The sequence below is a fragment of the Chiloscyllium plagiosum genome, unplaced genomic scaffold, assembly GCF_037043375.1.
Source record: "Chiloscyllium plagiosum isolate Xiang-an unplaced genomic scaffold, Cpla_swu_hap1 HiC_scaffold_10, whole genome shotgun sequence".
Classification (NCBI taxonomy): Eukaryota; Metazoa; Chordata; class Chondrichthyes; order Orectolobiformes; family Hemiscylliidae; genus Chiloscyllium; species Chiloscyllium plagiosum.
Window position 1 is genome coordinate 18,174,226 of NW_028270148.1, and position 27,116 is coordinate 18,201,341.

General features: G+C 44.9%; 1 protein-coding gene across 1 annotated transcript in view; it reads left to right on the forward strand.

Moving 5' to 3' along the window:
- Positions 1 to 27,116, forward strand: part of kif26ba (kinesin family member 26Ba) — a 366,177-nt gene that overhangs the window by 113,389 nt on the left and 225,672 nt on the right. The window contains exon 4 of the mRNA XM_087991166.1: positions 20,772 to 20,938. Within this exon, the coding sequence (XP_087847292.1) occupies positions 20,772 to 20,938 (167 nt within the window). The remainder of the gene's footprint in view (positions 1 to 20,771; positions 20,939 to 27,116) is intronic.

The window sequence follows — 27,116 nt, forward strand, 5'->3', positions numbered from 1 at the left end:
CAGCAACCTTGCTGCCTGCTGACCCAGCTGTCTTTATTCATTTCCCTTTTAACTCTCGATGTGAGAGAGACTCTATCCAGCTGGCTTCCAGATGATGTGCTTCCTCCTGCAGTCACATTCTGCTGTTTCACTTCATGCCTCTGCCTCTGCTGTGGCCCTCCCTGAGACCAGGTGGGCAGATTAATTCCAGCCAAGCGCACTCACCCATCATTGTTGAATTTGCGAACATGCAGATGAGAGTAGCCCACATGACCCTTCAAGCCTGCTGCACCAGTCTATAAGGACCAAGGCTGATCTGTTCTTAAACTCAATTCTACGTTCCTGCAAATTCCCAATTATCTCTCATTCCCTTGGTAATCAGCAGTCTCTCTGCCTCAAAAGCATTTTAAATATCCTGTGTCCACTGCTTTTTGAGGAAGGGAATTCCAAAGGCTTCCAACCTTCTGAGTGAAAAAAGAGGTTTCCCCATCTTGTTCTAAATGGGCGCCCCTTACTTTTAAACATAATCCCTGGTTCTAGATTCTCCCACAACAGGAAGCACCAGACCCCTCAGCATCTTACATGTTTCAATTAAGTCACCCCTGACTCTTCTAAACTCCAAAGGATACAGGTCTAGCCTGTCTAACCTTTCCTCATAAGGCAATCCACTCCTTCCATGTTTAGTCGAGTGACTGCTTTGTGGATAATTTGTTTCTGGGAAGTGACTTGCATCAACTGGGCTGGTTGCCCTGGGAAAGCGGATAGGGAGTAACACCCCACCATGCCATTGGCTAGGAGTTGCAGAATATTGGTTCAGCATCAACATTAGAAGGAACAATGATGCCCTCTGTAGCCCGCATAGCCATCTTCTTCGCTATTATAATTCAATGCACCCGACCCCCCCCAGTCTGAATGCCGTGTCACTTGCAGGGCAACTTTGAGGTGATGATGTCCTGATGACTTTGCTGTTTTTGTCCCTCTGCAGAGATGGCTAGAAACATGGACAAGAGGAGCAGGAATAGGCCGTTCAGTCCTTGGCACCTGCTCTGGCTGCTCATCCTACATAATACCCTATTCCTGCTTTCTCCCCATACCCTTAGATCCCTCTATCCCTAAGAACTATATCTGTTCACCTTCTTGAAAATGTTCAGTGTTTTGACTTCAGCCGCTTTATGTGGCAGAGATTTCCACAGGCTCACCACTCTCTGGGTGAAATCTTCCTCCGTGGCCGACCCCCATAAGGGTTGAAGGAGGTGGTGGTGGGAAAGTGGGGAGGAAGCTACTGCAGTGTGCCCTGTGGATGACCTTTCCCACAAACACAGTGCACCATTGTCAGAGTAAGTGAACAGCAGAACTGGGCTCGACCAAGGGAGCAGCTCATTCACATTTCTCAAGTGAATACTGCTTCAGCTGAATATCAGTTGATGCATCTTGTTCATCCTTCCTTCTAGTATACCTTCTGTGACACTCCTTCCTAATTTTTGTCACGTTAATTTAACACAGTTAATTTTGGCAAACATCAATAAGAGGTGAGGCACATTTGAAATGAACAGAAATCAAAATAGAGAGAGATTCCGAGCAAGAATATAATGAAGGACACAGGAAATAAATTTGAGCAGTTAGCAGAGCCGAAACACTAACAATAAGAGGATCAATACAAATATGGATCAGTACATACCTGTTTCAAATTTACTTATTAACATTGATGAGTTTATGTGTCACTGGACTGACTTCCCATTGAATACCACACTGAGTTTGCCTGTTTTGTACTGTTCAGTACTTGATGTGCCTCAGTGAGATCCCCACTGCCTGCTTAGGAATGACCAAGCATTTGGAACATTGCGTTAGTCCAGGTAATGAAGACAAAGACACAGTTGGGGTATGAGTGCCAGTGTCTGTGAGGTCTCCTCATCGTGTGCAATCTCTCTTTATTTTGAGGAGGTGCAGCTGAAGGTGGAGACTTGTCATTAGAGAAGTTGTGTCCAATATACTATATTGAGTGGGAGACATTGGCACCTCAGGACCTCTTAAAATAAAGTGGAATCTATCTGGTGCCTTTGGAATGCAGTCACTGTTGTAATGTGGGAAATGTGACAGCCAATTTGCACACAGCAAGCTTCCACAGATAGCTTTCATAAAGACTCGATAATCTACTTTGGTGATGTTGACTTGAAACATCAGAAGAGTAGGTCATTTGGCTCATCGACCCAGCTCTACCATCCAATTAGATAATGACTCATCTCCTACTCGATATATCTGCATCCTCCTGTTCCTTGATGTCTTTAGTATTTAGAACTCTAGAAATATTTGGTCTGTATTTCATAGGGATTTGAATATAAAAATACAGAAGTCTCGATAACATTATACAAGGCATGTGTCAGATCACAACAGTTTTGGGCTCCTTATCTAAGGAAAGATGTATTGATATTGGAGGCAGTCCAGAGAAGGTTCACTGGGCTGATACCATGTTTAGAAGGACTATCTTACGAGGAGAAGTTGAGCCTGTACTCGTTGGAGCTTAGAAGAATGAGAGGAGACCTTATAGAAACATAGAGGATCCTTCGAGAGAGAGAGAGTGATATTGTAGATAAGGAGAGGGAAAGTCTCGGAATGGAGGGCGTTTAAGGCAGAGATGAAGGGGAATTTCCTCTCTCATGGGACAGTGAATCTGTAAAATGTTTTATCAAAGTGGACTATCGAGGCTGGATCATTAAGTATATTCAAGGCTGAGATAGAAAGATTTTTAACCAGTAAGGGAATCAAGGGTTAAGGGGAAAAAGACAAGGAGATGGAGTTGAAGATGATCAAATGAGCCATGTTCTCAGAGCAGATTTAATGGGACAGAAGGTCTACTTCAGCGCCTGTGTCTTACGATCAAAGTTTATTGGTCACTGCCCTGAACATGCTGAATGCCAGATATTGGGCAGTAAATGATGAATATGTATGAATGGTGGATATCTTTCCCTGCTGTTTTTAAGAATAGTGTCATGGGTTCTTTTACATCCAGTGGAGAGGGTGGGTGGACTTGGTTTAACATCTCAATGAGAGTTCCTTGATGGCATCTTGGGACAGTGCAGCACACCCTCAGTAACAGTCCAGGTCAAATTCCTGGAACGGTGCTTGAACCCACAGCCTCTGACTATTAGGAGGAGTGATACCCCTGAACCCCAAGTACCTTTACTCATTTAATTAAAAAGATCCCAGTATTGCCACTGATTTTTCTGCCCTCTGTGCTTCCCTTGCAAAGTTCTTTTCTACTGGGGGCTCAAATGTGAACTGTTCTTGACTTATCTGTTGGCATGTAATATAATCAAAAAATGGCTGCTTGTCAAGAACCATGATTTCTAGTAATGGTCAAGAGGACAAAATGATCAGGGGAAGTTGATGGTGTTTATACAAAGCAACTTCTGAATTTCAAGCCTGGAAACAAACACTGACTTCCTCTTTGCACGCAAGAAAGATGCAATTGTTGAAAGTCTTTGCGTTTGTCTCCAGTGTCGGTGGAGGTTATAGAAACAGTTTGGCTCCTAACTTTGTTTAATTGGGAATGGTATCAGTCATACACCACTCCATGGGCATTATTCCAGAGAAAGTCGTTAAATGTTAGTTAAATAGCACCCTGCATGTCGCAGTAATTATTGCAAACAGTTAAGGACTTTACAATGAAAATATTTCCAGTCCCCACATTCACATCAGTTATGATGTTATTATAAGTGCCATGTTGGCCATTTAAGAGCACAGTGATTGTGACCTCCTGAGGGTAACCACTGCCACCCTCTCTTGAGAGTCAAAGGCCACTTTTTAAAAAATTCCTTTCAATGAAAACTAATTGCATTTTCAAAAAATTTCTTCTACCCTTAGGAGCATGGTAAAAATCGTCAAGCAAGGATGATCATTCATGGAACCCTCAGGCCATTTGGCCCATCATCCCTGTGCTGGCTGTTTGAAAGGGCGGTCAAATTTGTCGTGTTCTCCTGCTCTTTCCCAACAGTGCCATAAAATATTTGTGTTTCTGGTATTGATCTAATTTCTAAAAGTTGCTATTGAACTTGTCTCCAGTGTATTCCATCTTAACAATTATTCATAATCAAAGTAACTTTACGAAAGGAATTGGATTGCTACTTGAAAAGAAAATAAATGTAAGGACTATGAGGAAAGAGGACAGCGATGGGAGAGCCGGCACAGGCATGACGGGCTGAATGGTCCCCTCATGAGTTATACGACTTTATGGCTCTAGGTGAAATGAGTACTGTAGATGCTGGAGTCCCAGCCTTATTCCTAATGAAGGACTTTTGCCCGAAACATCGATTCTCCTGCTTCTTACATGCTGTGCTTCCCCAGCACCACTCTCTTGACTTTATTGTTTTACCTTGTCCTCCCTAACACAGTCTCAGGTAGACTGAGGCATTCCTTTCTCAACTGAGAACATTTTGGCAAAATAATTTATGTACCAGACAGGGGAAGCTATGAGAGGGAGAGGGGATAGAAAGGACATGCAGTAGGGACAGATAAAGAAAGCTGGAAGGAGGCTAGTATGCAACATGGATTCGATGGACTGAATGGCCTAAGTGAAAATAAAAAGCAATAATAAGAAAAAGACTTGTATTTGCTTAGAGCCTTTCACAAGGTTCCAAAGCATTTCACAGCCAACCAAGTATTTTTGAAGGTGTTATGATCTTGGTAGAAACTAGGAATGTTTTTTAAACAAGTGGAACGAATCTGAAATTCCAGTTAGTTACTAAAAGAGCGAAGCCACAAGATTCTGCAGTTTAAAACAGAAGAATGTTTACTATGTACACGTCCAACAAAGAAAACGCTAAATGCTATCTTAATTAATCACTTATACTTTAAAACCAAGAATCAACGTAAGTTGAACATGCATCAACAGGCAAATTGTGTCAAATATAAACTACAAATTAAATGCTAGATACACCTAAGACATAGCTCAAGTTTGGCTTAACAGCTTACAAAGTAAGTAAGTCATCAAACTGAAGCACAAAGTCTTTCAAAACTTCGTTTTCTTTACAAACAATTTAAGCAGCACTTCTAGAGGTTAGTCTGATTTTCACCTCACAACAGCACACAGGTACAGGCTTTACCAAAAATGGCACAAATTTGCAGAATCTCCTCAAATCAGATACGCCAATCTTTCAGAAACAAAAAACAATTGCAGAAACGTCTGCTCACCTTCAGCCACTGTCTCCTTGCGCCTGCATTAACTGCAGCACTGGTTCATCAATTCCCACTGAGATTTGATGGCTATCTAATATATAGATTCAAGCAGAAGTTATGTCTTTTAATTCTGAATTTTAATCTTAGATTCCCCAACAACCTGGAGGGGGTCAGTTTCCGCTTTCATTTAGGGTCTGTCTCAATATAGACAAACGTTGTCCATTACAAAAGCACTGTTACATTATAGGATATGCAGCAGCAACTTCCCACAAAGAGAACTTTGCTAATGACCAGATGATCTGTTTTGCTGATACTGATTGAGTGACTTGTCAGACTTCAGGGATAATCCACTTGTTAAGATTAGATTACTTACAGTGTGGAAACAGGCCCTTCGGCCCAACAAGTCCACACCGACCCGCAACCCACCCATACCCCTACCCCTACATTTTCCCCTTCACCTAACACTACGGGCAATTTAGCATGGCCAATTCACCTAACCTGCACATCTTTGACTGTGGGACGAAACTGGAGCACCCAAAGGAAACCCACGCAGACACGGGGAGAATGTGCAAACTCCACACAGTCAATCGCCTGAGGTGGGAATTGAACCCGAGTCTCTGGCACTGTGAGGCAGCAATGCTAACCACTGTGCCACCATGCCACCCACTACACGTGTTAAACTACAAAGGAACACTCTGGTGTCTAGCTGAGAGTGCGGTGAGCAGGGCCTGCTGCCCTTCTGAAGCAGAGTGAGCTGTCTGTTGTGAAGATAGCTCTCCCACCTGAATTGTCCTAGAGTCCAAGAGCCAGAGTCAGAGAGGCACTCTTCTGGACAACGTGACCAGTAACTCCAAGAAAAAGATTATGTGTACTTCCTTAAAATTTCTTTTGACCATTTAAATTTTTTTTATTGGTTATAAAAACTTATAGAGGTTGGGGAACATTTTGCTGTTTCACCAGATGGGAATGTGGCCGCTCCAAGTTCCAGTCCAGGACTTGACTCACACGCTGATGCTGTAGTGCTGAGGGAGTGCTGCACAGTTGAACGTTCTGTCTTTTAGGTGAGATGTTGAACCAAGGCATTGTAAATCCCTATCAGTTTTAAATAAAAAGACCCTGTGGTACTATTTCAGGTGTTGTCTAGGTGTCCTGACCAATACTTACCCCTCAATCAACATCATACTCAAAAAATATCTAGTCATTAACACATTGCTGTTGTGAGATCTTGCTGTGTGCAAATTGGTAGCCATATTTCCCGCATTTCAACAGAGTCTTCACATCAAAAGTACTTAGTTAGCTGGAAGTGCTTTGAGATGGGTGGTGGTTGTGAACGGTGTTTTCAGGGGCGATGATGGTATACTGGGAGAATTGTTGCCATGGTAATCTAGAGGCCTGACTATTCCTTGGTTGACGTCGGTTCAGATCTCACCATGGAAACTGGTGGAATTTAAATTCAATTAACATATCTGGCAATATAAAGCTTGTATCAGTTTAAAAAAAAATCATTGATTGTTAAAACCCATCTGGTTCACTATTGTCCTTTGGGGAAGGAAATCTGCCATGCTTACCTATTTTGGCCTACATTTGACTCTAGACCCATAGCGATGGGGTTGACTCATAACTGCTCATCACTGCAAGGGCAGTTAGGGAAGAGTAACAAATACTGGCCTTGCCAGTGCCACTCGCATTCACAAAAAAAGTGAAACTTTCTGCCTCTTATATCCAATTACTGTGACAAACTTTCCTCATCTTTTTCTAAAGTTGATTAACTGAGCCATCAGTTTGTGTATGTTTTAAGGCAACACTGGCCAAGGGACGGTGTGTGTGACAAGAAGGAAATGATTTTGGGACACTTCCAGAAAATTCCACAGTTGGGGTCAAGTTAGTCAACCCTTCGTTTCAGGTTGAAAGCGGATCTGGGCTGAACCTATTTACATTTCAAATTGTCGATCATGTTGAACTCGCGTCCAAAGAATTCAAAAATACCTTTTCACACAGCTATGCGTTACTCAGTTACTCAGTGCAGGAGGAAATGTCTTTGAGAAATTGCTGACATTTTTAAAAAAAATGGTTGTGATTTGAGCTTGTCAGTGGGAAGGCCAGTATTTGTTGCTCACCCCTAACTTGTTTTAATTCACTGGTGGGTAATTAGTATCAATAGCTGGGCCAGCATTTATTGCCCATCCCTAGTTGCCCTTGGCTTCAGTGCTGGGCATTTTTGTGGCACGAATATATTTGTCAGCCCAAGCCTTGATATTGTCCATGTCTTTCTGCATTTACATGTGGACTGTTTCAGTATCTGAGGAGTCAGAAATGGTATAATTGAATGTTGTGCAACTCCCTGAGCTCCATATTGCTTAATACTCTTTAAAAATAATTATCTTCCCTTCAAGCACCCAATTGATTCTCTCTATATATCCGAAAGGGAGAATATATTCCACATATTCAAGACCTTTAGAGTGTAAATATTTTACGGATTTTGTTTCTGTTTGATTCGGTATAAACTCTGAAATAATGCCCACTCCTTTTGAATTCTCTGAGAATTTCTTTCATTATCTTAAACATTGGTGAGCTTTACTAGAGAGAACAAGTGAAATATAAATTTATATTGTGAGGAACATCCTTATGCAAGGCACAGTCTTTGACGGATGAATGGGCGACTTGACGGGTAAACTTTGACAAAGAAGCAAAATATCCCGTACAGAACACCAGCGGCAAGCGGAACCATGATAAAGTAGCCGGAGAAAGGAATGCCAGCGATTTCAAGGCTGAAGACCAATTCCATCTCCCGGAGATATCTGCCAGATATGTGGTCAGAGATATGGCTCTAGGATTGGGCTTCTCAGCCACTGCAGAGTTCATGACCAGCGACATGGAATTTCCGAGGTTAAGAGTTTGCCCATGGTGATGTGTACCGAATCTGGTACAACCTCACCCAGTTCTATATCCAGAAGCTTTTCTCACCTGTTCTAATGCATTCCTGACTAGTTACCTTGTCGCCACTCTTTGGAAACTTGTGCCATCTGAAACTTAGATGCTCCTGTCATAACTGGCAGCAGGTCTTGTTCACCCACCATCTCTGCACTCCCAATTATCAACAGCTTAATGTTAAAATTCTCATTCTTATTTTCCAATTCCTCCCTTGCCCCTCCCTGTCTCCGCCATCTTCTCCGCCTCTGAGATACCGGTGCTGCTCCAGTTCTGACCTTTTGAACAGCCCTGATTTCAGTTACTCAGTCATTGAAATACCCTTCCTAAATCATGTTGCCTCTTTATTCTCCAGGATGCTCGGATCCCTCGCTGCCAACACATGGCTTCTCTTTGGGGGTCACCATTTTGACTAGCTTGGTGTTAATCCATCCAATCAGATGTGACCTGATTGAAACCTACAAGGTTCTTAGGGGACTTGACAGGGTAGATGTGGAAAGGTTCTTTCCCCTGGTGGGGGCGGCGGGGAGTTTAGGACCAGACAGCATCATCTCAGAATAAGGGGTCATCCATTTAAGACAGAGATAAGGAGGAATTCCTTCTCTCAGAGGGTTATGAATCTTTACGACAGATGGCTCTTGAAGCTCAGTCATGGAGTTACACAGCATGGAATCAGTCCATGCAGATCGTAATCCCAAACTAAACTAGTCCCACCTGCCTGTGCTTGGCCCCTATCCATCCCTCCAAATATTTCTTATTCATGTACTTATCCAAATAGCTTTATAAACATTGTAAGATTATTCAAGGATGAGATAGACAGATGTTTAACCAGTAACGGAATCAAGGGTTATGGGGATAGGGCAGGAAAATGGATCAATCATGATCTCATTCAATAGCAAAGCAGACTTGATGAGCTAAATGGCTTACTTCTGCTCCTATGTCTTATGACTTTTTCTCCTTCCTGATATCATATCTTCTCTCTCTCCACCAACCTTGCAGCTGTTTAATGCTTAGAATTTATCGATCACTTGCCCCCTTACTGTGTCCTTTTGTGGGATGGTGTCAAATTCAAGTTTGGCAGCTCTTTTGTGAAACATCTTAGAATGGGTTACTACATTGGACATGCTATTTAAATACAAGTTGTTGGTCATTTACCCCTACCCTTCTTCAGGTTTACCATTGACAGAGGAGCTGTTCACTCCCTCTGAGGTCCCTGCCAGTGGGCGGGTTCTCTCCTCAATTTTAAAAGCTGTTTTGACCAAATTTTCATTCGTAAGGACTCCCAATTTCTGACTGGTGTCTGTTGCGGGGGTGGGAATTTACCCCGTGGAAGGTGTTGTATAAATATAATATATTGTTAGCTCCTGGAAATAACAGGAGTGGTTTTGTGGAAGATAAGAAAGCTGCATGGATGTTTCTCCTCCTTGATGTTTTCTCACGTTGTGAGACGTTGTAGTTCAGTCAGCGCTGACACAGAGGACTGTCATTTCAGTCTCTCCCTCTCTGCTTGAAGAGACACTATTACAGTATGGGTGCAGTCTTAAAGGGGTCGTGGATGTGTCAGTTTTAAAATTTGTGATTCATGAACCCTCTTAGATGTAAAGATGTTGTTCAGTAACTTATCGTCTGTCAAGCCAGGATATCCCTTTGTTGCTCTTCTTTGAGGCTGTTCAGTTAGTAACTGCTTTAACCAGTCTTAAGTCAACCTCTTCTGAAACCGTTCCTCCTCAGGTTCAGTATTGACTCGTGCCTGACTACAGTCCTGACAGGACCTGTCAAATGCTTTGCCTGTTAAAGGTGTTAGAATCATAGAATCCCTACAATGGGGCCATTCAGCCCATTGAGTCCACACGACCCTTCGAAGAGCATCCCAGCCAGACCTCCCCCTCCCCACCCCCATCCTTGTAATTTTGTGTTTCCCATGGCTAACCCGCCTAGCCTGCACACCCCTGGACACTATGGTCAATTTAGCACAGCCAATCCACCTAACCGACACATCTTTGGACTGTGAGAGAAAACCAGTGGAAACCGACATAGACACAGAGAGAATGTGCAAACTCCACACAGTCACCTGAGAGTGGAATCGAACCCACGTCCCTGGCACTGTGAGGCAGCAGTGTGAACCACTGAGCCACCATGCTGCCCTGGGGTCACAGTCTCAGAATATTTAGGACTGAGATGAGGAGAAAGTTCTTCTGTCAGAGGGTGGTGAGTCTTTGGAGTAATCTAAACAAAGGGCAGTCACTGAGTATATTCAAGACAGAGAAAGATAGATTTCTGGACACGCAAGTCATCTGAGGATATGGAGATAGTGCAAGCAAGTGGCATTGAGGTAGATGATCAGCCCTCATCTAAAATAGCAAAGCAAGCTCAAGGGACCAAAAGACCTAGTCCTGCTCCTTACCCTCTTTATGTTTCTAGTAGAGGCCAGAATGATATGTGGGAGATCCCAAAGACTTGTAAGTGCGGTCTGGGGGTGCCACAGCCTATGTTACCTCACAACTTTCCTGCTGCTGTGCGGACATCCAAGGTCTGTGCCCGTCAGAAGCTTCCGGAACTGGAGTTCAATGTTCCTGCATGCCCTTCTCTGTACGCAGACTCTCCAAACGGGTAAGGGAACATGGGCCAGAGCCTATAGAACACGGGCCAGAGCCTATAAAACAGGCGCTGAGGGTGGGGGTGAATGGTTGTTGTAAGGTGAGATGGTTACTGAGGGTAGTTGGAACCGTAACTGTGATTCCATGAGACACCCATAGCCCAGAAAGGGGCTGCCTCCCCAATTGCCCTGCCAGGGAGTTGCCAGGTTTCACTGGGCATGGGTAAAATAGCAACAAAGTTACGAAGAGGCCTTTAATTAGGTAGGCCTTGAGGTGGCATTTCCTATAAAGGTCACTGACATCAATACCCTGGTGTTAACACTGCACGATTACCTCAGGTGAGCTAAAGGTAAAGGGTTGGAAATGAGATAACTCAAGAAACCATGGCTAGGTGAGACTAAACTTGTGATTAACTTAGTACAGCTTCTTTCAGGCACTCGACATGAAACCTAACGATTGCACCAGGTGTCTGGCGCTGCAGACATTAAGAATGCATAGGGTGTGACTTCAAACACCCCGAAATCTCCTTGAAGCTGGAAGGAAGTGAAACATATAATTAATGTGCCAGGAGGCAACTTTTTTGAATACATGATGTGCTACTTTAAGCCTTGTGAGTTTCTTATGAAAGTGCGTCTACAAGCACAGTGTGTTTGGTGTTCAAGGAGTTGGGTACATCCATTTTAGACTGGGATATTTGGGGATTGTTGCCCTGGTCTCGGATAAAATCTAAACAATCTGGCATCAGTTTATGTGTGATGCTGCATGACACCCAGTAAAATGGGCAGCCAGCCTCTGTAGGCAATTGAATGGTGTGCCAACTCACATTGTGGGCAAGCTGCTTTACTGTGAATCACCTGTCATGTGCTGGGGCACTCTGTGTGCTTGCTGCCAATGTACAGTGTTGCCTCTCGAAAGGTGGCACATCTGATAGTCCACAAGCCATCACACGTGCATTGGAAGATGTTACTCACATCTCTGGATTGGGACTTGAACCCACAGACCTCTGACTCACTGAGTTATGGCTGAAACCTGAGCAGTTTCTAATAGGTTCACTCCCTGGAAATACCCACTTTATGCTTGTGCATGTTTCAATATGAGTTTCTGAATGGTACATGATGCACTTGAATTCTCCTCTTAATAATGTCCATTACCGTTGGCTTAATTATTGAGTGGCCACTTACGTTTCTTCGAGTCAGACAGTGTCCATGGAGAGAGAGAAAGCAAACGTTTTGAGTCCAGACGCCTCTTCATCAAAGTCATGTAGATTTGAAATGTTACCTTGCTCTCTCTCCATGGATGCTGTCTGACCCACTGTGATCTCCAGCATTTATTGTTTTTGGGTCAGATTCCAGCGTCTGCAGTAATTTGCTCCTGCATTTCGGTTTCTTGCTATGATCAATGGACAGCTGATGACAATGACTTACATTGTTCATTTGAAACTGATAACTGCCTCAAAGTGTGTTGTACACACACACACACACACACACACACACACACACACACACACACACACACACACACACACACACACACACACACACACACACACCATGGACTCCAGCGGTTCAAGAAGGGTGAATGAGAGTGGGGATCAAATGCTGACTCGCTCAGCACTGCCCTCATCTCATGAGTCAATGAAACGAAAAGCATACTAAACATGGTCACATGCTCAACCAACATGCTCACACACACAAGTAACTTTATACAGACACATTCGAACATACAAGTACATTCATGGAGACACTCAAAAGCCACACAGTACATTCACATAGACACACACTTAAACTCACAGAAGCACACTCACACGATCACATGGACTTGTACTCACACACACATATGTTCATATGGACACTCTCAATCACAAGTACGCACTGAGAAGTAAACACACCCCCAAATATAATAACACACATGGACACACACACAGAAACACAACTGACAAAATATACTTAAATTGGTGTTGAAAATGTGTTGCTGGAAAAGCGCAGCAGGTCAGGCAGCATCCAAGGAACAGGAGAATCGACGTTTCGGGCATAAGCCCTTCTTCAGGAGTATTGAACAGTGTATCTGCAGTTATTCTATGGAGTAACACTAACATTTCCAGAGTGTCAACTCAGACCCTAATATTTTGAGAGCAGCCCATTTGTTAGTGAAATCTGACTTTGTTCCGTTATGTCGCCACAGCAGAATGAAATTATCTTTTGCCATTTTTGACAGCACCTAGTAATTTTGATGTGACTGAAGTCTCAGCTGATTTCTATCTTTGTGACTTACCAATTAAGTTTCCTCCAAAGCCCAAATGTATGATTTCTAAGAAGAATTTGATTTTGCCCCATCATTTGTGTCTTTGATAGGATGAGTCCCAGTTTGGAACTCAAGGTGCAGGGTGTGGGAGGGGGGAGGTGTTGGGTCATTATCAACAGCAACTTGGATTTACATAGTGGCTTTAGCTTGGGTAAATGTCTGAACACTTGTCAGAGGGGGGTATTCAGACTGGAATCAAGGGAAGGAAATGGGTGAACAGGAGCTCTGTCAAAGAGACAGGCTTTGGATAAGGGCCCTCAAAGGAGAAGAGAAGGCGACAGGGAAGAGGGAGGAATGTGGAGTGAAGGAATCTGAGGATTGAAGCCTCATGTTCCCTGTTGTCTCAGCGCGTTGGTCATTTCTGGCTGTACAGTTTGGTTTTGATAAGTACCTTGGGAGTTTTTGTTGTCTCTCTATGTCATTTTGTTGAGAGCGTTCAAAGGGACAAGGCCACCCTCTGTACGATGTCCCGGCTTAGCATTGGTTAAAGGAAATGGAACCAATCTGTCAATTACAACCAACAACACAAGGTGGTTACAGCATAGAAACAGGCTGTTCAGCCCATCCAATACCATGCTGGTGTTTATGCTTCATAAGGAGCTTCTTTCACTTCATCTTCACCCATTCCTGATGAAGAGCTTATGCCCGATATGTCGACTCTCCTGTTCCTCGGATGCTGCCTGACCGGCTGTGCTTTTCCAGCAACACACGTTTTGACTCTGATCTCCAGCATCCACAGTCCTCACTTTCTCCCTTCATCTCAATCCTGTCAAACAACCCCTACTGCTCCTTGCTACTGCATTGGTTCATCTTGCTTCTCTTAAATGCAGTGATGCTGTTCACCTCCTTTACTCTTTGTTGTGGCAAGTTCCGAGTTTTAATCATTCAGTGGATTAAAAAAAAAGCAATGCATTAACTTGCCTGAAGTAGTTGGAGGGATTATTTAAAGTTGTAATGAAGTGTTAGAAACTCTGGGGCCATATATCTGTAGAACGTAGCTCTCTGCTGAGGTGCTTTGAGATGTTGGACTGAATCCTTCTTCGGCAACATTTTATATGGCTTTTTGCAGCAATGGATTTGATGGGCCAAAAGGTATCATTCAGAAAGTTTGGAGGTATGGTATACAGGGAAATTTGGCTGTCTGAATACAGAATTGGCTGGCCGAAAGAAGACAGCGAGTGGTAATGAATGGAAAGTATTCTGCTTGGAGGTCTGTGACCAGTGGTGTTCTGCAGGGATCTGTTCTTAGGCCTCTGCTCTTTGTAGTTTTCAGAAATGACTTGGATGAAGAAGTGGAAGGGTGGGTTAGTAAGTTTGCCGATGACACAAAGGTCAGTGGTGTTGTAGATAGTGCGAGGGCTGTTGCAGGCTACAACAAAACATTAATAGGATGCAGAGCTGGGCTGAGAAGTGGCAGATGGAGTTCAACCTGGATAAATGCGAATTGATTCATTTTGGAAGGTCGAGCTTGAATGTTGAAGACAGGGTTAAAGAAAGGATTCATGGCAGCGTGGAGGAACAGCTGGATCTTGGGGTCTACGTACATAGATCCCTCAAAGTTGCCACCCAAGTTGATAGGGTTGTTAAGAAGGCATCTGGTGTGTTGGCTTTCATTCGCAGAGGGATTGAGTTTAAGAACCACGAGGTGTTGCTGCAGCTGTATAAAATCCTAGTTAGACCACATTTGGAATATTGTGTCCAGTTCTGGTCACCTCATGAAAGGAAGGATTTAGATGCTTTAGACAGAGTGCAGAGGAGATTTACCAGGGTGCTGCCTGGACTTGAGAATGAAGAGAGGTTGAGTGAGCTAGGACTCTTCACACTGGAGAGAAGAAGGAAGAGAGGTGAATTGATAGAGAGGTGTATAAGGTAATGAGAGGCATAGATAGAGTAGATAGCCAGAGACTTTTCCCCGGGGCAGAAATGGCTGTCACAAGGGGTCATAATTTTAAGGTGATTGGAGGAAAGTATAGGGGAAATGTCAAGGGTAGATTCTTTACACAGAGAGTGGCGGGTGTGTAAAATGCGCTGCCAGCAGTGGTAGCAGAGTCAGAGATATTAGGGACATTCAAACGACTGCTGGACAAGAACATGGACAGCAGTAAATTGAGGGAAGTGTAGGTTAGGTAGATCTTAGATTAAGATTTACAAGGATGTTGCCAGGGTTGGAGGATTTGAGCTATAGGGAGAGGCTGAACAGGCTGGGGCTGTTTTCCTTGGAGCGCAGAGGCTGAGGGGTGACCTTATAGAGGTTTACAAAATTATGAGGGGCATGGATAGAATAAATAGACAAAATCTTTTCCCTGGGGTCGGGGAGTCCAGAACTAGAGGGCATAGGTTTAGGGTGAGAAGGAAAAGATATAGAAGAGACCTAAGGGGCAACCTTTTCACGCAGAGGGTGCTATGTGTATGGAATGAGCTGCCAGAGGATGTGGTGAAGGCTGGTACAATTGCAACATCTAAAAGGTATTTGGACGGGTATATGAACAGGAAGGGTTTGGAGGGATATGGGTCAGGTGCTGGCATGTGGGACTAGATTGGGTTGGGATATCTGGTCGGCATGGACAAGTTGGGGGAAAGGGGGCGGTATGAACTGTGTTGGGGGTAAGGGGCGGGGTGAACCGTGTTGGTGGTAATGGGGCAGGGTGAACCCTGATGGGGTAAGGGGGCGGGGTGAACTGTGTAGGGGGTATGGGGGCAGGGTGAACCGTGTTGGGGGTGAGGGAGCATAGTGAACTGTGTTGGGGGTAAGGGGGCGGGGTGTACCGTGTTGGGGGTAAGGGGGCGGGGTGTACCGTGTTGGGGGTAAGGGGGCAGGGTGTACCGTGTTGGGGTAAGGGGGCAGGGTGAACCCTGATGGGAGTTAGGGGGCGGGGTGAGCCGTGTTGGCAGGTAAGGGGGCGGGGTGTACTGTGTTGGGGGTAAGGGGGCAGGGTGAACTGTGTAGGGGGTATGGGGGCAGGGTGAACCCTGATGGGAGTTAGGGGGCAGGGTGAACCGTGTCGTTGGATTGAGAGACTGAATGAACTGAAGGAAGACCCTAAAGGGTGTGATTGTGTTCGAATGAAAGGAGTAAATGGCAGATTAAATCAGAGTCAGTGTCAGACACACCCTCTGCAGCCCTGATTTGGATTCCAGGGTTGGAACACAAAGGTCAAAGCTGACACTCTAGTGCAGTACTGATTGAGTGCTGCACTGTCAGAGGTGCTAACTTTTGGCTGATACATTAAAACTGTCTGTCTACCGAACTGGGTGAGTAGAGAAGATCTCGTGGCATTACTTTGAGGAAGGTTGGGGAGTCCTCAACAATGTCATTTTCTCCACAAATAAGTGAGAGGCTTTGCATTGACACCAATTTGTTCAGGGTCGAGAGTGTGGTGCTGGTAAAGCACAGGAGGTCAGGCAGCATCTGAGGAGCAAGAGAGTTGACTGAACCCTCATTCCCGATGAAGGGCTTTAGCCCAAAACATCGACTCTCCTGCTCCTCAGATGCTGCCTGACCTGCTGTGCTTTTCCAGCAACACACTCTCGACTCTAATCTCCAGCATTTGCAGTCCTCACTTTCACCAGTTTGATCGGGACTTGTATCGGGATTTAAGGGAGGTAGCTGGCTGACATCAGGTGAAGCATGAGGAAAGCAGGAAGACAGAAGGATGTGCATTTATGTCGCACTTTTCATACAATGAAATACCTCTGAAGTGTTGTCATGTAGGAGCCAAATTGTGCGTAGTATACTCTCAGAAACAGTAACATGATCATAAGACATCGGAGAAGTGGGACATTCAGCCCATTGAGTCTGCCCTGATATTCAATGAGATCATTGTTGATCTAATCATCCTCACCTTCATTTTCCCGCCTTTTCTCCATAGTCCTTCATTCCCTTACTAATGAAAAATGTGTCTACCTTAGTCTTGAATGCCATAGAGTACCTATAGTGTGGAAGCAGGCCATTCACCACACCAAGAGCCATTGACCCTCCGAAGTGCATCCCATCCATCCCTGTAATCCTGCATTTCCCACGGCTAATCCACTAGCATGCACATCCTTGTACATTGTGGGCAATTTAGCATGGCCAACCCATGTAACCAGTACATTTTTGGTCTGTGAGAGGAAACTGGAGCACCCATAGAAACCCAGGCAGACATGGGGAGAATGTGTAAACTCCACGCAGACGGTCACCCAAGACTGGAATCGAACCCAGGTCCCTCTGCTGCGAGGCAGCTAGCCACTGTGCCGCCCCATTATATACTTACTGACCCAGCCTCGTCAGCCCTCTGTGGTGAAAAATTAACCAGGTGACCTGTTTTAGTGATGTTGATGGACGGTTAAATAAAGCCATGGGATCTTCCACATCCAATTGAGAGAGCACACAGATTTAACATTCATCCAAAACACATGCAGTAATACTGCACCCCCTCAGCACTGCAGTGGAACATTGGATAATGTGCTCAGGTCTTGTGAAACCTGCCATCATAAAGAAATGGTGTTTCCAAGTTCCCTAAGGCTCTGTCCAGGTATTAAAATAGCAACATTAGAAGCTTACTAAGTTGAGCACTTGAACACCGGTCTTTGCAGATCTATGGCCGACTACATGACCATGAATACAGCGCTTCTTTCTCAGCCACCTATTTAGTGGCTGCCCAGCCAGGATCAGTTTACAAGGTCATGTCATCAACTCTTACCACTCTTTGGTCAGAATGTGTGTGGAAATAAGGAACCTCCACAGCAGCCTGGGAGGAGAGAAGGAGCGAGGACAAACCTGCCCTGGTTACATTTTAGCTTCCCCTTTGAGAGAACCTTCGGACTGGAACAACAAACAGGGCTCTTTGGGGCTGAACGTTGGAGAGAGAGTGTAAATTCCGTTGCATGAACTGCCCGACTTAATAACCGTCAGAAAACATAATCAACTCCACACAATGATTTCTCTTTACTCGGCTTCACACCAAGTTGAAGGTATTTTAAACAGATTCACTGCAATGTAAGCACAGTGTTTCCCTCGAAGTTCGCCCCTGCGGCCTGTTCATTTACTGACCTGTATAATGAGTGTTCAGAACTCCTGCCCAGTGTTGACAGTAACAAACACTCTTGGAGACCTCACGAGTGTTTGAAAGGAAATCTCAACCACTGAGGAATTGTAATAAATTGGGCCTTTTGGAAAAATCTCCTCAGATAAGTCTGAGAGAAACAAAGCATGGTTTTAATGCAGAATAGGAGTTGGGCAGTGAGAGGCTGAGAGCTGAGTGCTGAACCCTCCCTGTGCCTGAAGCTGCATAAATTAAACTTGTGGACCAGATTTGTTGACCCTTCCCTCCATCTCTGTTACCTCCTCCTGCTGCATTATCCTCCCAAGATCCTGGTGCAGTTCTTCCTAACTCTGGCCCTGTGTATATCCTCAATTTCCATCATCCTCCATCCATAGTCATGCCTTCAGCCGTTCAGGCTGCAGAAGCAGACCTCTGTGTGTCTCTTTGCCATCTTTGAGAGATGGGCCAGGCTTTGCATAGCCATGAAAAGTAGCAGGTTTCCTCAGCCAGGGAGCCTTTTTGTATATACTCAGCAGACTAAAAAGATGGGGCAACATGTTGGCTCAGTGGTTAGCACTGCTGCCTCACAGCACCAAGGACCCAGGTTTGATTCCAGCCTCAGGTGACTGTCTGTGTGGAGTTTGCATATTCTCCCTGTGTCTGCGTGGGTTTCCTCCAGGTGCACCAGTTTCCTTCCACAATCCAGAAGATGTGCAGGTCAGGTAAATTGGCCATGCTAAATTGCCCATAATGTTAGTTGCATTAGTCGGGATAAACATAGGGTAGGGGAATGGGTCTGGGTGGGTTACAATATTAAATAAAGTTGCATTAAAGCAACAGGATGAAAACCATTTTTTAATGAAAGCATAAAATCTGTCGGCCCCATAAGCCAGTTGAACCTTTCTATTGACAAATCATTCCATATTCCTTAACGGGAACAGGAGCAAGTCATTCTGCTCAAAACCTGTACCGTCGCTGGATTAAATTGTGGCTGATTTCCTGGAACATCTCCTGTTACGGTCACATCTATTCTAAGTGACCGTCTCCTGCCTGCTTTCCCCACAGATCATTCACCTTCAGACCCTATAGCATCAGAGAATGAAGACGGCACACAGTGAGGCCATTCAGGCTGTTACGTGGTTGTCATCTGCAAGAGCAAACAGCCAACCTTTTTCAAATAAGCCTGGACATCTTTTTGTTTCTTATTATCCAGTTCTCTTTGGACCTCCGCAGTTGAATGTTAACTGTTCTCTGTGTAAATGCTTTCTCCTCACTTCAATTGTGCTTCTTCTTGTTAAATGATTCTCTGGTTCTTGTGCCTTTGTGTGTTGGTGCAGATTCTCCCTCTCTACTCTCTCTGGACCCTCCCAACCCAACCGTCCCGTGGCTGAACACTTTAACTCCCCCTCCCACTCCACCAAGGACATGTAGGTCCTTGGCCTCCTCCATCGCCAGACCCTGGCCACACAACGCCTGGAGGGAGAGCGCCTCATCTTCCGCCTAGGAACCCTCCAACCACAAGGGATGAATGCAAATTTCTCCAGCTTCCTCATTTCCCCTCCCCCACCTTATCTCAGTCCCAGCCCTCAGACTCAGCACCGCCTTCTTGACCTGCAATCTTCTTCCCGACCTCTCCGCCCCCACCCCCTCTCCGGCCTATCACCCTCACCTTAACCTCCTTCCACCTATCGCATTCCCAACGCCCCTCCCCCAAGTCCCTCCTCCCTACCTTTTATCTTAGCCTGCTTGGCACACCTTCCTCATTCCTGAAGAAGGGCTTATTGCCTGAAACGTCGATTCTCCTGCTCCTTGGATGCTGCCTGACCTGCTGCGCTTTTCCAGCAACACATTTTTCAGCTCTGATCTCCAGCATCTGCAGTCCTCACTCTCTCCTACCCTCCTGATTATCTCCATCCAATCTCCTCTCATTACTTTTCTTGTAAGGGCATCTTTAGATTTTTTTGTTTGCTGGCTTGGAAAGCTGCAGAAAATGACACAAGAGTAACATCCCCTCATGGTTTTAAAAAAACTGTACGAATCACATAGTGAGATTACCCCCCACGTGATTGAGCACTTCTGACCATGATCGTCTTTGCATTTCCGTTTGCCGGCAGATGAGTATGTCTTGAAAACTACCGACTGTAAAGCATGTCATCTTAGTGTCATAGAGACGTACTCCATGGAAACAAGCCCTTCAGTCCAACTCATCCATGTCGACCAGATATCATAACCTAATCTAGTCCCATTTGCCAGCACTTGGCCCATATCTCTCTACGCAGAGGATGGTGTGTGTATGGAATGATCTGCCAGCGGAAGTGGAGGAGGCTGGTACAATTACAACATTTAAAAGGCATCTGGATGGGTATGTGAATAGTTGTTTTAAGCAGGTATGATGTGGAAATTCCAGGAGGGATGCAGTTGGTCAAACTCTAATGAAAGGATGGTTGAAAGGTAGATTGTACTGAGATGAAAAATTGGAACCTCCTATTTCTTGAAACGGTGTCAAAGTCTCTGCTTTGGGTTTTGTTTTAGTGGAATGCTGTGCTTCCTGGTGAACAATACTTGTGATCTTGTACCTATTCCCTTGCACCACCTTCTCAAGGGCAACTAGGGATGGGCAATAAATGCTGGCCCAGCCAGCGATGAGTGAATAAAAAAACATGCAAATGTGTTTTATTTTTGTTTGGAGCATTGGGTTAGGGGATTTCAATGAGGTTTTGGATTTTTCCCAGGAAAGTTGGCTTTAAGCCATGCTACCCTGTCTTTGCAGATATCACAGCTGATGTCCGAGAATTGCCGGGAAGGTTTGACTGAGGCGGTTCTGAACCGTTACAACTCCGACAAGCCATCGGTGTACAGCTTCCCGAGCTCCCAGGGTACCTACGTGTCAAGTGTGGCCTCAAGTGGGACCTCAGCTGCAGCCTCATTCTTTGCAAGGTAAGGATGTGCCCCCTTAATGTAAGAGTGGCAGTGTTTACGTAAGAAAGGCAGAAAGTGCTGGAGAAACTCAGCAGGCCTGGCTGAACCTGTGGAGAGAGAAACGGTTAACGTTGTCAGAATTGGAATCAGCTCATGGAAGTTGCCTGTAATGTGTGCTGAGGTATACAGACAAAAACAGACGTGAGGGTCATTCACCTCTGCATCATCTTTGACTCTCTCACTCGTCCTCGGATTTTACGTTGAGTCACTGCCTTGAGGAAAGATGCAGCTATTTTATTCAGAAATTCAGCCGTGTAATTTTATTAGAGTCATAGAGTCATAGAGATGTACAGCACGGAAACAGACCCTACAGTCCAACCCATCCACGCTGACCAGATATCCCAACCCAACCTAGTCCCACCTTCCAGCACCTGGCCCATATCCCTCCAAACTCTTCCTATTCATATACCCATCCAAATGCCTCTTAAATGTTGCAATTGTACCAGCCTCCACCACTTCGTTTGGCAGCTCATTCCATACACGTACCACCCTCTGTGTGAAAAAGTTGCCCCTTAAGTCTCTTTTATATCTTTCCCCTCTCACCCTAAACCTATGCCCTCTAGTTCTGGACTCCCCCACCCCAGGGAAAAGACTTTGTCTATTTATCCTATCTATGCCCCTCATGATTTTATAAACCTCTGTAAGGTCACCCCTCAGCCTCCAATGCTCCAGAGAAAACAGCCCTAGCCTATTCAGCCTCTCCCTATAGCTCAAATCCTCCAACCCTGGCAACATCCTTGTAAATCTTTTGTTTTCAATTCTGCTAAACCTGTGTTTGCCAAGAGCCCGGGGCAATTTGTATGAAGATGGTGGTTGAACAGTGACATTGTTACAATGACAGAGATTAAAAACAAGAAAGAAATCCTAAAAGCAGAATATAGGAGGTTAAGAAGCCAGGTGAAAAGTAGGACCACAATGGTCGTGATTCCATGCTTGTCAAAGTAGAAATAGCAGGATATATCAGATAAACACACAGTTAAAGAGGTGTGAGGGGTTGGGTTTTAGATTCCGGGGAGCAGCACAACTGGATGGGTCTGATGCTTAGTGGGAGTATTTGCTAGAGTGGTTGGGAGTGGTTTAAACTAAATGGGCAGAGCGATGGGAACCTATCCAAGGAGTCAGAGGAAGAAATATCAAGGAAAAGAACAAAACACAGAAATGGGAATGAGAAGTGATAAGCAGAGGGCTAAAGGGTCAGAATCAAACAAGGAGTACTAAACGGTCAAGCCTTAAAGCTTTATTTCTGAAGGCATTGAGCATTTGAAACAAAGGGGATGAATTAATCATCCGTATAGATGTAAATAGGGACGATATAATTGGGATTACAGAGGCATGGCTGCAGGGTGACCAGGGACAGGACTGGCAGGGCAGACAAAAAGGAAGAGGCAATAGAATTGCATTACTGGTTAAAAGAGGATATAAACACAATATTGAGGAAAGGTATTAGCTCAGGCAATGTGGAATCTATGTGGGTAGAACTGAAAAATACTAAGGGCAAAAAAACACGTGTGGGCGGTATATAGACCCACCAAACTGTAGTGATGATGTTGGGAATGACATTTAATCAGAGATGCATGCGATAAAGGAAAATCTGTAATTATGGGTGACTTTAAACTGCATATAGAATCCCTACTGTACGGAACAGGCCCTTCAGCCCAACAAGTCCATGCCGACACTCCAAAGAGTAACCCACCCAGACTCATTCCCCTTGCCTTAACTTTACCCCTAATTAATACACCTTACCCACATCTCCCTGAACACCAAGGGCAATTTAGCATGGCCAATTCACCTAACCTGCACATCTTTGGACTGTAGAAGGAAACTAGAGCACCCATAGGAAACCCATGCAGACACGGGGGGTATGTGCAAACTCCACACAGATAGTCGCCTGAGGCTGGAATCGAATGCGGGTCCCTGGCACTGTGAGGCACTGAACCACCGTGCCACCCCAGTATAAATTGGGTGAATCAAATTAGTCACAATACTGTAGAGGAGGAATCCCTGGAGTATATGCAGGATGGTCTTCCAGACTACTATGTTGAGGAACCAACTAGAGAATGGGCCATCCCAGAGCGGGGTGTTGTGCAATGAGAAAGGAATAATTGTTAATGTAGTTTGTAAACCCCTTGAGGGTGAGCAACCTAATATGGTAGAATTCTTCATCAAGCTGGAGAGGGAGGTTGAAGTTCTGACACTAGGGTCCTGAATATTAATAAGGGAAACAATGATGGTTTGAGGTTGGAGTTGGCTGTGATGGATTGACAAAAGTTACTGAAAGGAATGACAGTGGATTGGTATTGGCAAACACTCAAAGAGCAAATGGGTGAGCTATAAAAATTGCTTATTTCTGTTTGGCACAAGAGTGCAAAGAGAACAATGGCCAAACCATGGCTTATAGGAAAATTTAGATGCAAAAAAGAGGCATATAAATTGGCAAGAAGAGCCAGTAGACATGAGGATTGAGAACCGTTTGGAAGTTAACAAGAAGGACCAAGAGAAGGCGAAAACAGACTGTGAGTGTAAGCTTGCAAGGGATATAGGAACTAACTAAATGTTTCTATCGAAATGGAAAGGAAAGAAGATTGGGGAAAACTAATACAGGTCCCTTAAAGTCAGGAACAGGAATTTTTGATGGAGAACAAAGAAATGACTGACAAACTCTATTCATATTTGTATCCTGTCTGCTAAACGACTTTCTACCATCTCAATACACTGCCCCCAGTTCCATGTGCTTTACAAAGGAAGACACAAATAACACACAGGTCATTCTGCTATAGCATGCGTTTCTTTAACAAGAACTGGCTTTCACGCGATTGTTGAGTTTTGGACACTTTCTAAAGCACATAGTTTTAAAACGAGTGTTGGCTGTAACGTGATTACATTGTCAACACTTTAAGCGCTGTTTCAAAAGTGCGATTTTTCTAAAATGCGGGTTTGCACAAGAATGCAAGTATCACGTTATAGAAGAACTATCTGTACTAGAAATGATGGGGAACACAGTGGGAGGGAGGAACTGAAGAAAATCTGTATCAGCAGAGAAATTGATGGGGATGAAGGCTGATAAATCCCTATGGCCTGATAATCTACATCCCACAGTACTTAAGGAAGTGGCCCTAGAAACCGTGGATGCATTAGTGGTCATCTTCCAAGAGTCTTTAGACTCTGGAACAATTCCTACAGATTGGAAGGTAGTTAATGTAACCCCACTATTTAAAAAAGAGAGGAAGAGAGAAAACAGGGAATTATAGACCAGTGAGTTCTAGAATGGTAGTGGGGAAGATGCTAGAGTCCATTACCAAAGATTTTAAAGCAGCGCACTTAGAAAATAGTGGTAAATCAGACACAAACACACAGCATGGATTTACAAAAAGGAAATGATGCTTGACAAATCTACTAGAATTCTTTGAAGGTGTAAAGATAATTAAGGGGATCTGTGGATGTGGTTTATTTGGACTTTCAGAAGGCTTTTGACAAAGTCCCACATAAGAGATTAATAAAATTAAAGCACATGGAACTGGGGGCCGTGTATTGGGATGGTAGAAAGTCGTTTAGCAGACAGGATACAAAGAGTAAGAATGAAGGGTCTTTTTCTGAATGGTAGGTAGTGACTAGTGGTGTACTGCAGGGATCAATACTATAACCCTGGCTATTCATAATATATGTTAATGATTTAGCTGAAGGAACTAAATGCAACATCTCAAAATGTTCAGATGACACAAGGCTGGGTGGAAGGTGAGCTGTAAGGAGGATGCAGAGATTTTTCACACAGAGGGTGGTTTGTATGTGAAATGAACTGCCAGAGGAAATAATTGATGCAGATACACTTACAACATTTAAAAGATGTTTGGACCGGTACATGAACAGGAAAGGTTTAGCGGGATATGGACAATACATGAGCAGATGTTCGGGAAACCTGGTCAGCATGAATGAGTTGGGCCGAACAGTCTGCTTCCAATGTGTATAACTCTATGGCTGTCTGACTCCATATTGCAGTGTGATTTGGACAGGCTGGATGAGTGAGCAAAAGTTTAACTTGAAGTTTAATGTGGATAATTGTGAAGTAATGGGTTTTGAAGAAGACGGTAGATATAGCTGTTGTGGCTAAAGGGACGAAGGCTCAGAATTATCGTATTGAACTCGATGATCAGCCATCATGATAATAAATGGCAGAGCAGGCACAAGCAGTTGGATGGCCTGTTCCTCCGCCTCGTATCTTCTATATTTTTATATTTTTCAAAGCAACCAAACCATGTACTACACAGGAAATTTCTTTTAGTCTGTGGCCCCTCCCAAGCAGCTTTGATTCTGTCCCTTCAATTTGCTGAATTCTTGAACATTATAGAGTACACTGTCCTCATATGCTGACAGAAGTATTTGTTGATGTCTGTGCGGTTTCATTAGAACACACCTTACAATTTGAACAGACTCTGCTCTTCCGATAGCTCAGATGTTTCTTTCATCAGTTTCCCAATTGTTATTTCCAGGGAAATGCTCTTATCGCTGACTCCATTTTACTTTCTCTCCTAACGTTGGATGTATCTATGCTACGGTAACTGTCCCTCAGTTGATCTCCTCCCTTTACATTGAAGGATTTATCGCACTTCAGTCCGCCAAACTAATTCAAGCTGAATCACCCTGTCAGCCAAGAAACACTGCCTTGGGATGGGCAGTGGCCTAGTGGTAATGTATATTAGAAAGTTGGAGGCAGCTGGGAGAGTTTCAAATTCACTGAGTAAAGTCTGGCATAGAAACTTAGTCTCAGTAATTGTGACTGCAAAATGATCATTGATAGTCAACAAGATAGTCCCATATGTTTCACGAATGTCCCTGAAGGAAGGCGATCTGTTTGTCTGGCCGGCCTTGTGAAATCACTGAGCAAACCACTCAATCTGGGGGAAAGAGGGTCAAGAGGACCAAATGCCGGCCATGCCGGTGAAAGTGGCATGCTCAGAATTTCCCCATTCCCCCCACACTGACACTCTCCCCATTCCCCCCACACTGACACTCTCCCCCTTCACCCACACTGATACTCTCCCCATTCCCCCCACACTGATACTCTCCCCATTCCCCCACACTGATACTCTCCCCATTCCCCCACACTGATACTCTCCCCATTCCCCCACACTGATACTCTCCCCATTCCCCCCACACTGATACTCTCCCCATTCCCCCACACTGATACTCTCCCCATTCCCCCACACTGATACTCTCCTCATTCCCCCCACACTGACACTCTCCCCCTTCCCCCACACTGATACTCTCCCCCTTCCCCCACAGTGATACTCTCCCCATTCCCCCACACTGACACTGTCTCCATTCCCCCACACTGATACTCTCCCCATTCCCCCACACTGACACTGTCTCCATTCCCCCACACTGATACTCTCCCCATTCCCCCACACTGACATTTTCCCCATTTCCCCCCACACTGATACTCTGCCCATTCCCGTACAATGGTACTCTCCCCATTCCCCTCACTCTGATACACTCCCCATTCCCCCACAGTGATAGTCTGCCCATTCCCCAAGAATGATACTCTCCCCATTCCTTCCACACTGACACTCTCCCCATTTCCCCACACTGATACTCTCCCCATTGCCCCACACTGATACTCTGCCTATTTCCCCCACACTGACAGTCTCCCCATTCCCCGACACTGACACTCTCCCCATCCCCCCACACTGATACTCTCCCCATTCACCTACACTGACACTCTCCCCATCCCCCTACGCTGACACTCTCCCCATCATCCCACACTGATACTCTCCCCAGTCCCCCACACTGATACTCTTCCCATTGCCCCACAGTGGTACTCTCCCCATTCCCCGACATTGACACTCTCCTGATTCCCCCCGTTGATACTCTCCGCATTTCCCCACACTGATACTCTCCCCATTCCCCCACAGTGATACTCTCCCCATTCCCCCACACTGACACTGTCTCCATTCCCCCACACTGATACTCTCCCCATTCCCCCACACTGACACTGTCTCCATTCCCCCACACTGATACTCTCCCCATTCCCCCACACTGACATTTTCCCCATTTCCCCCCACACTGATACTCTGCCCATTCCCGTACAATGGTACTCTCCCCATTCCCCTCACCCTGATACACTCCCCATTCCCCCACAGTG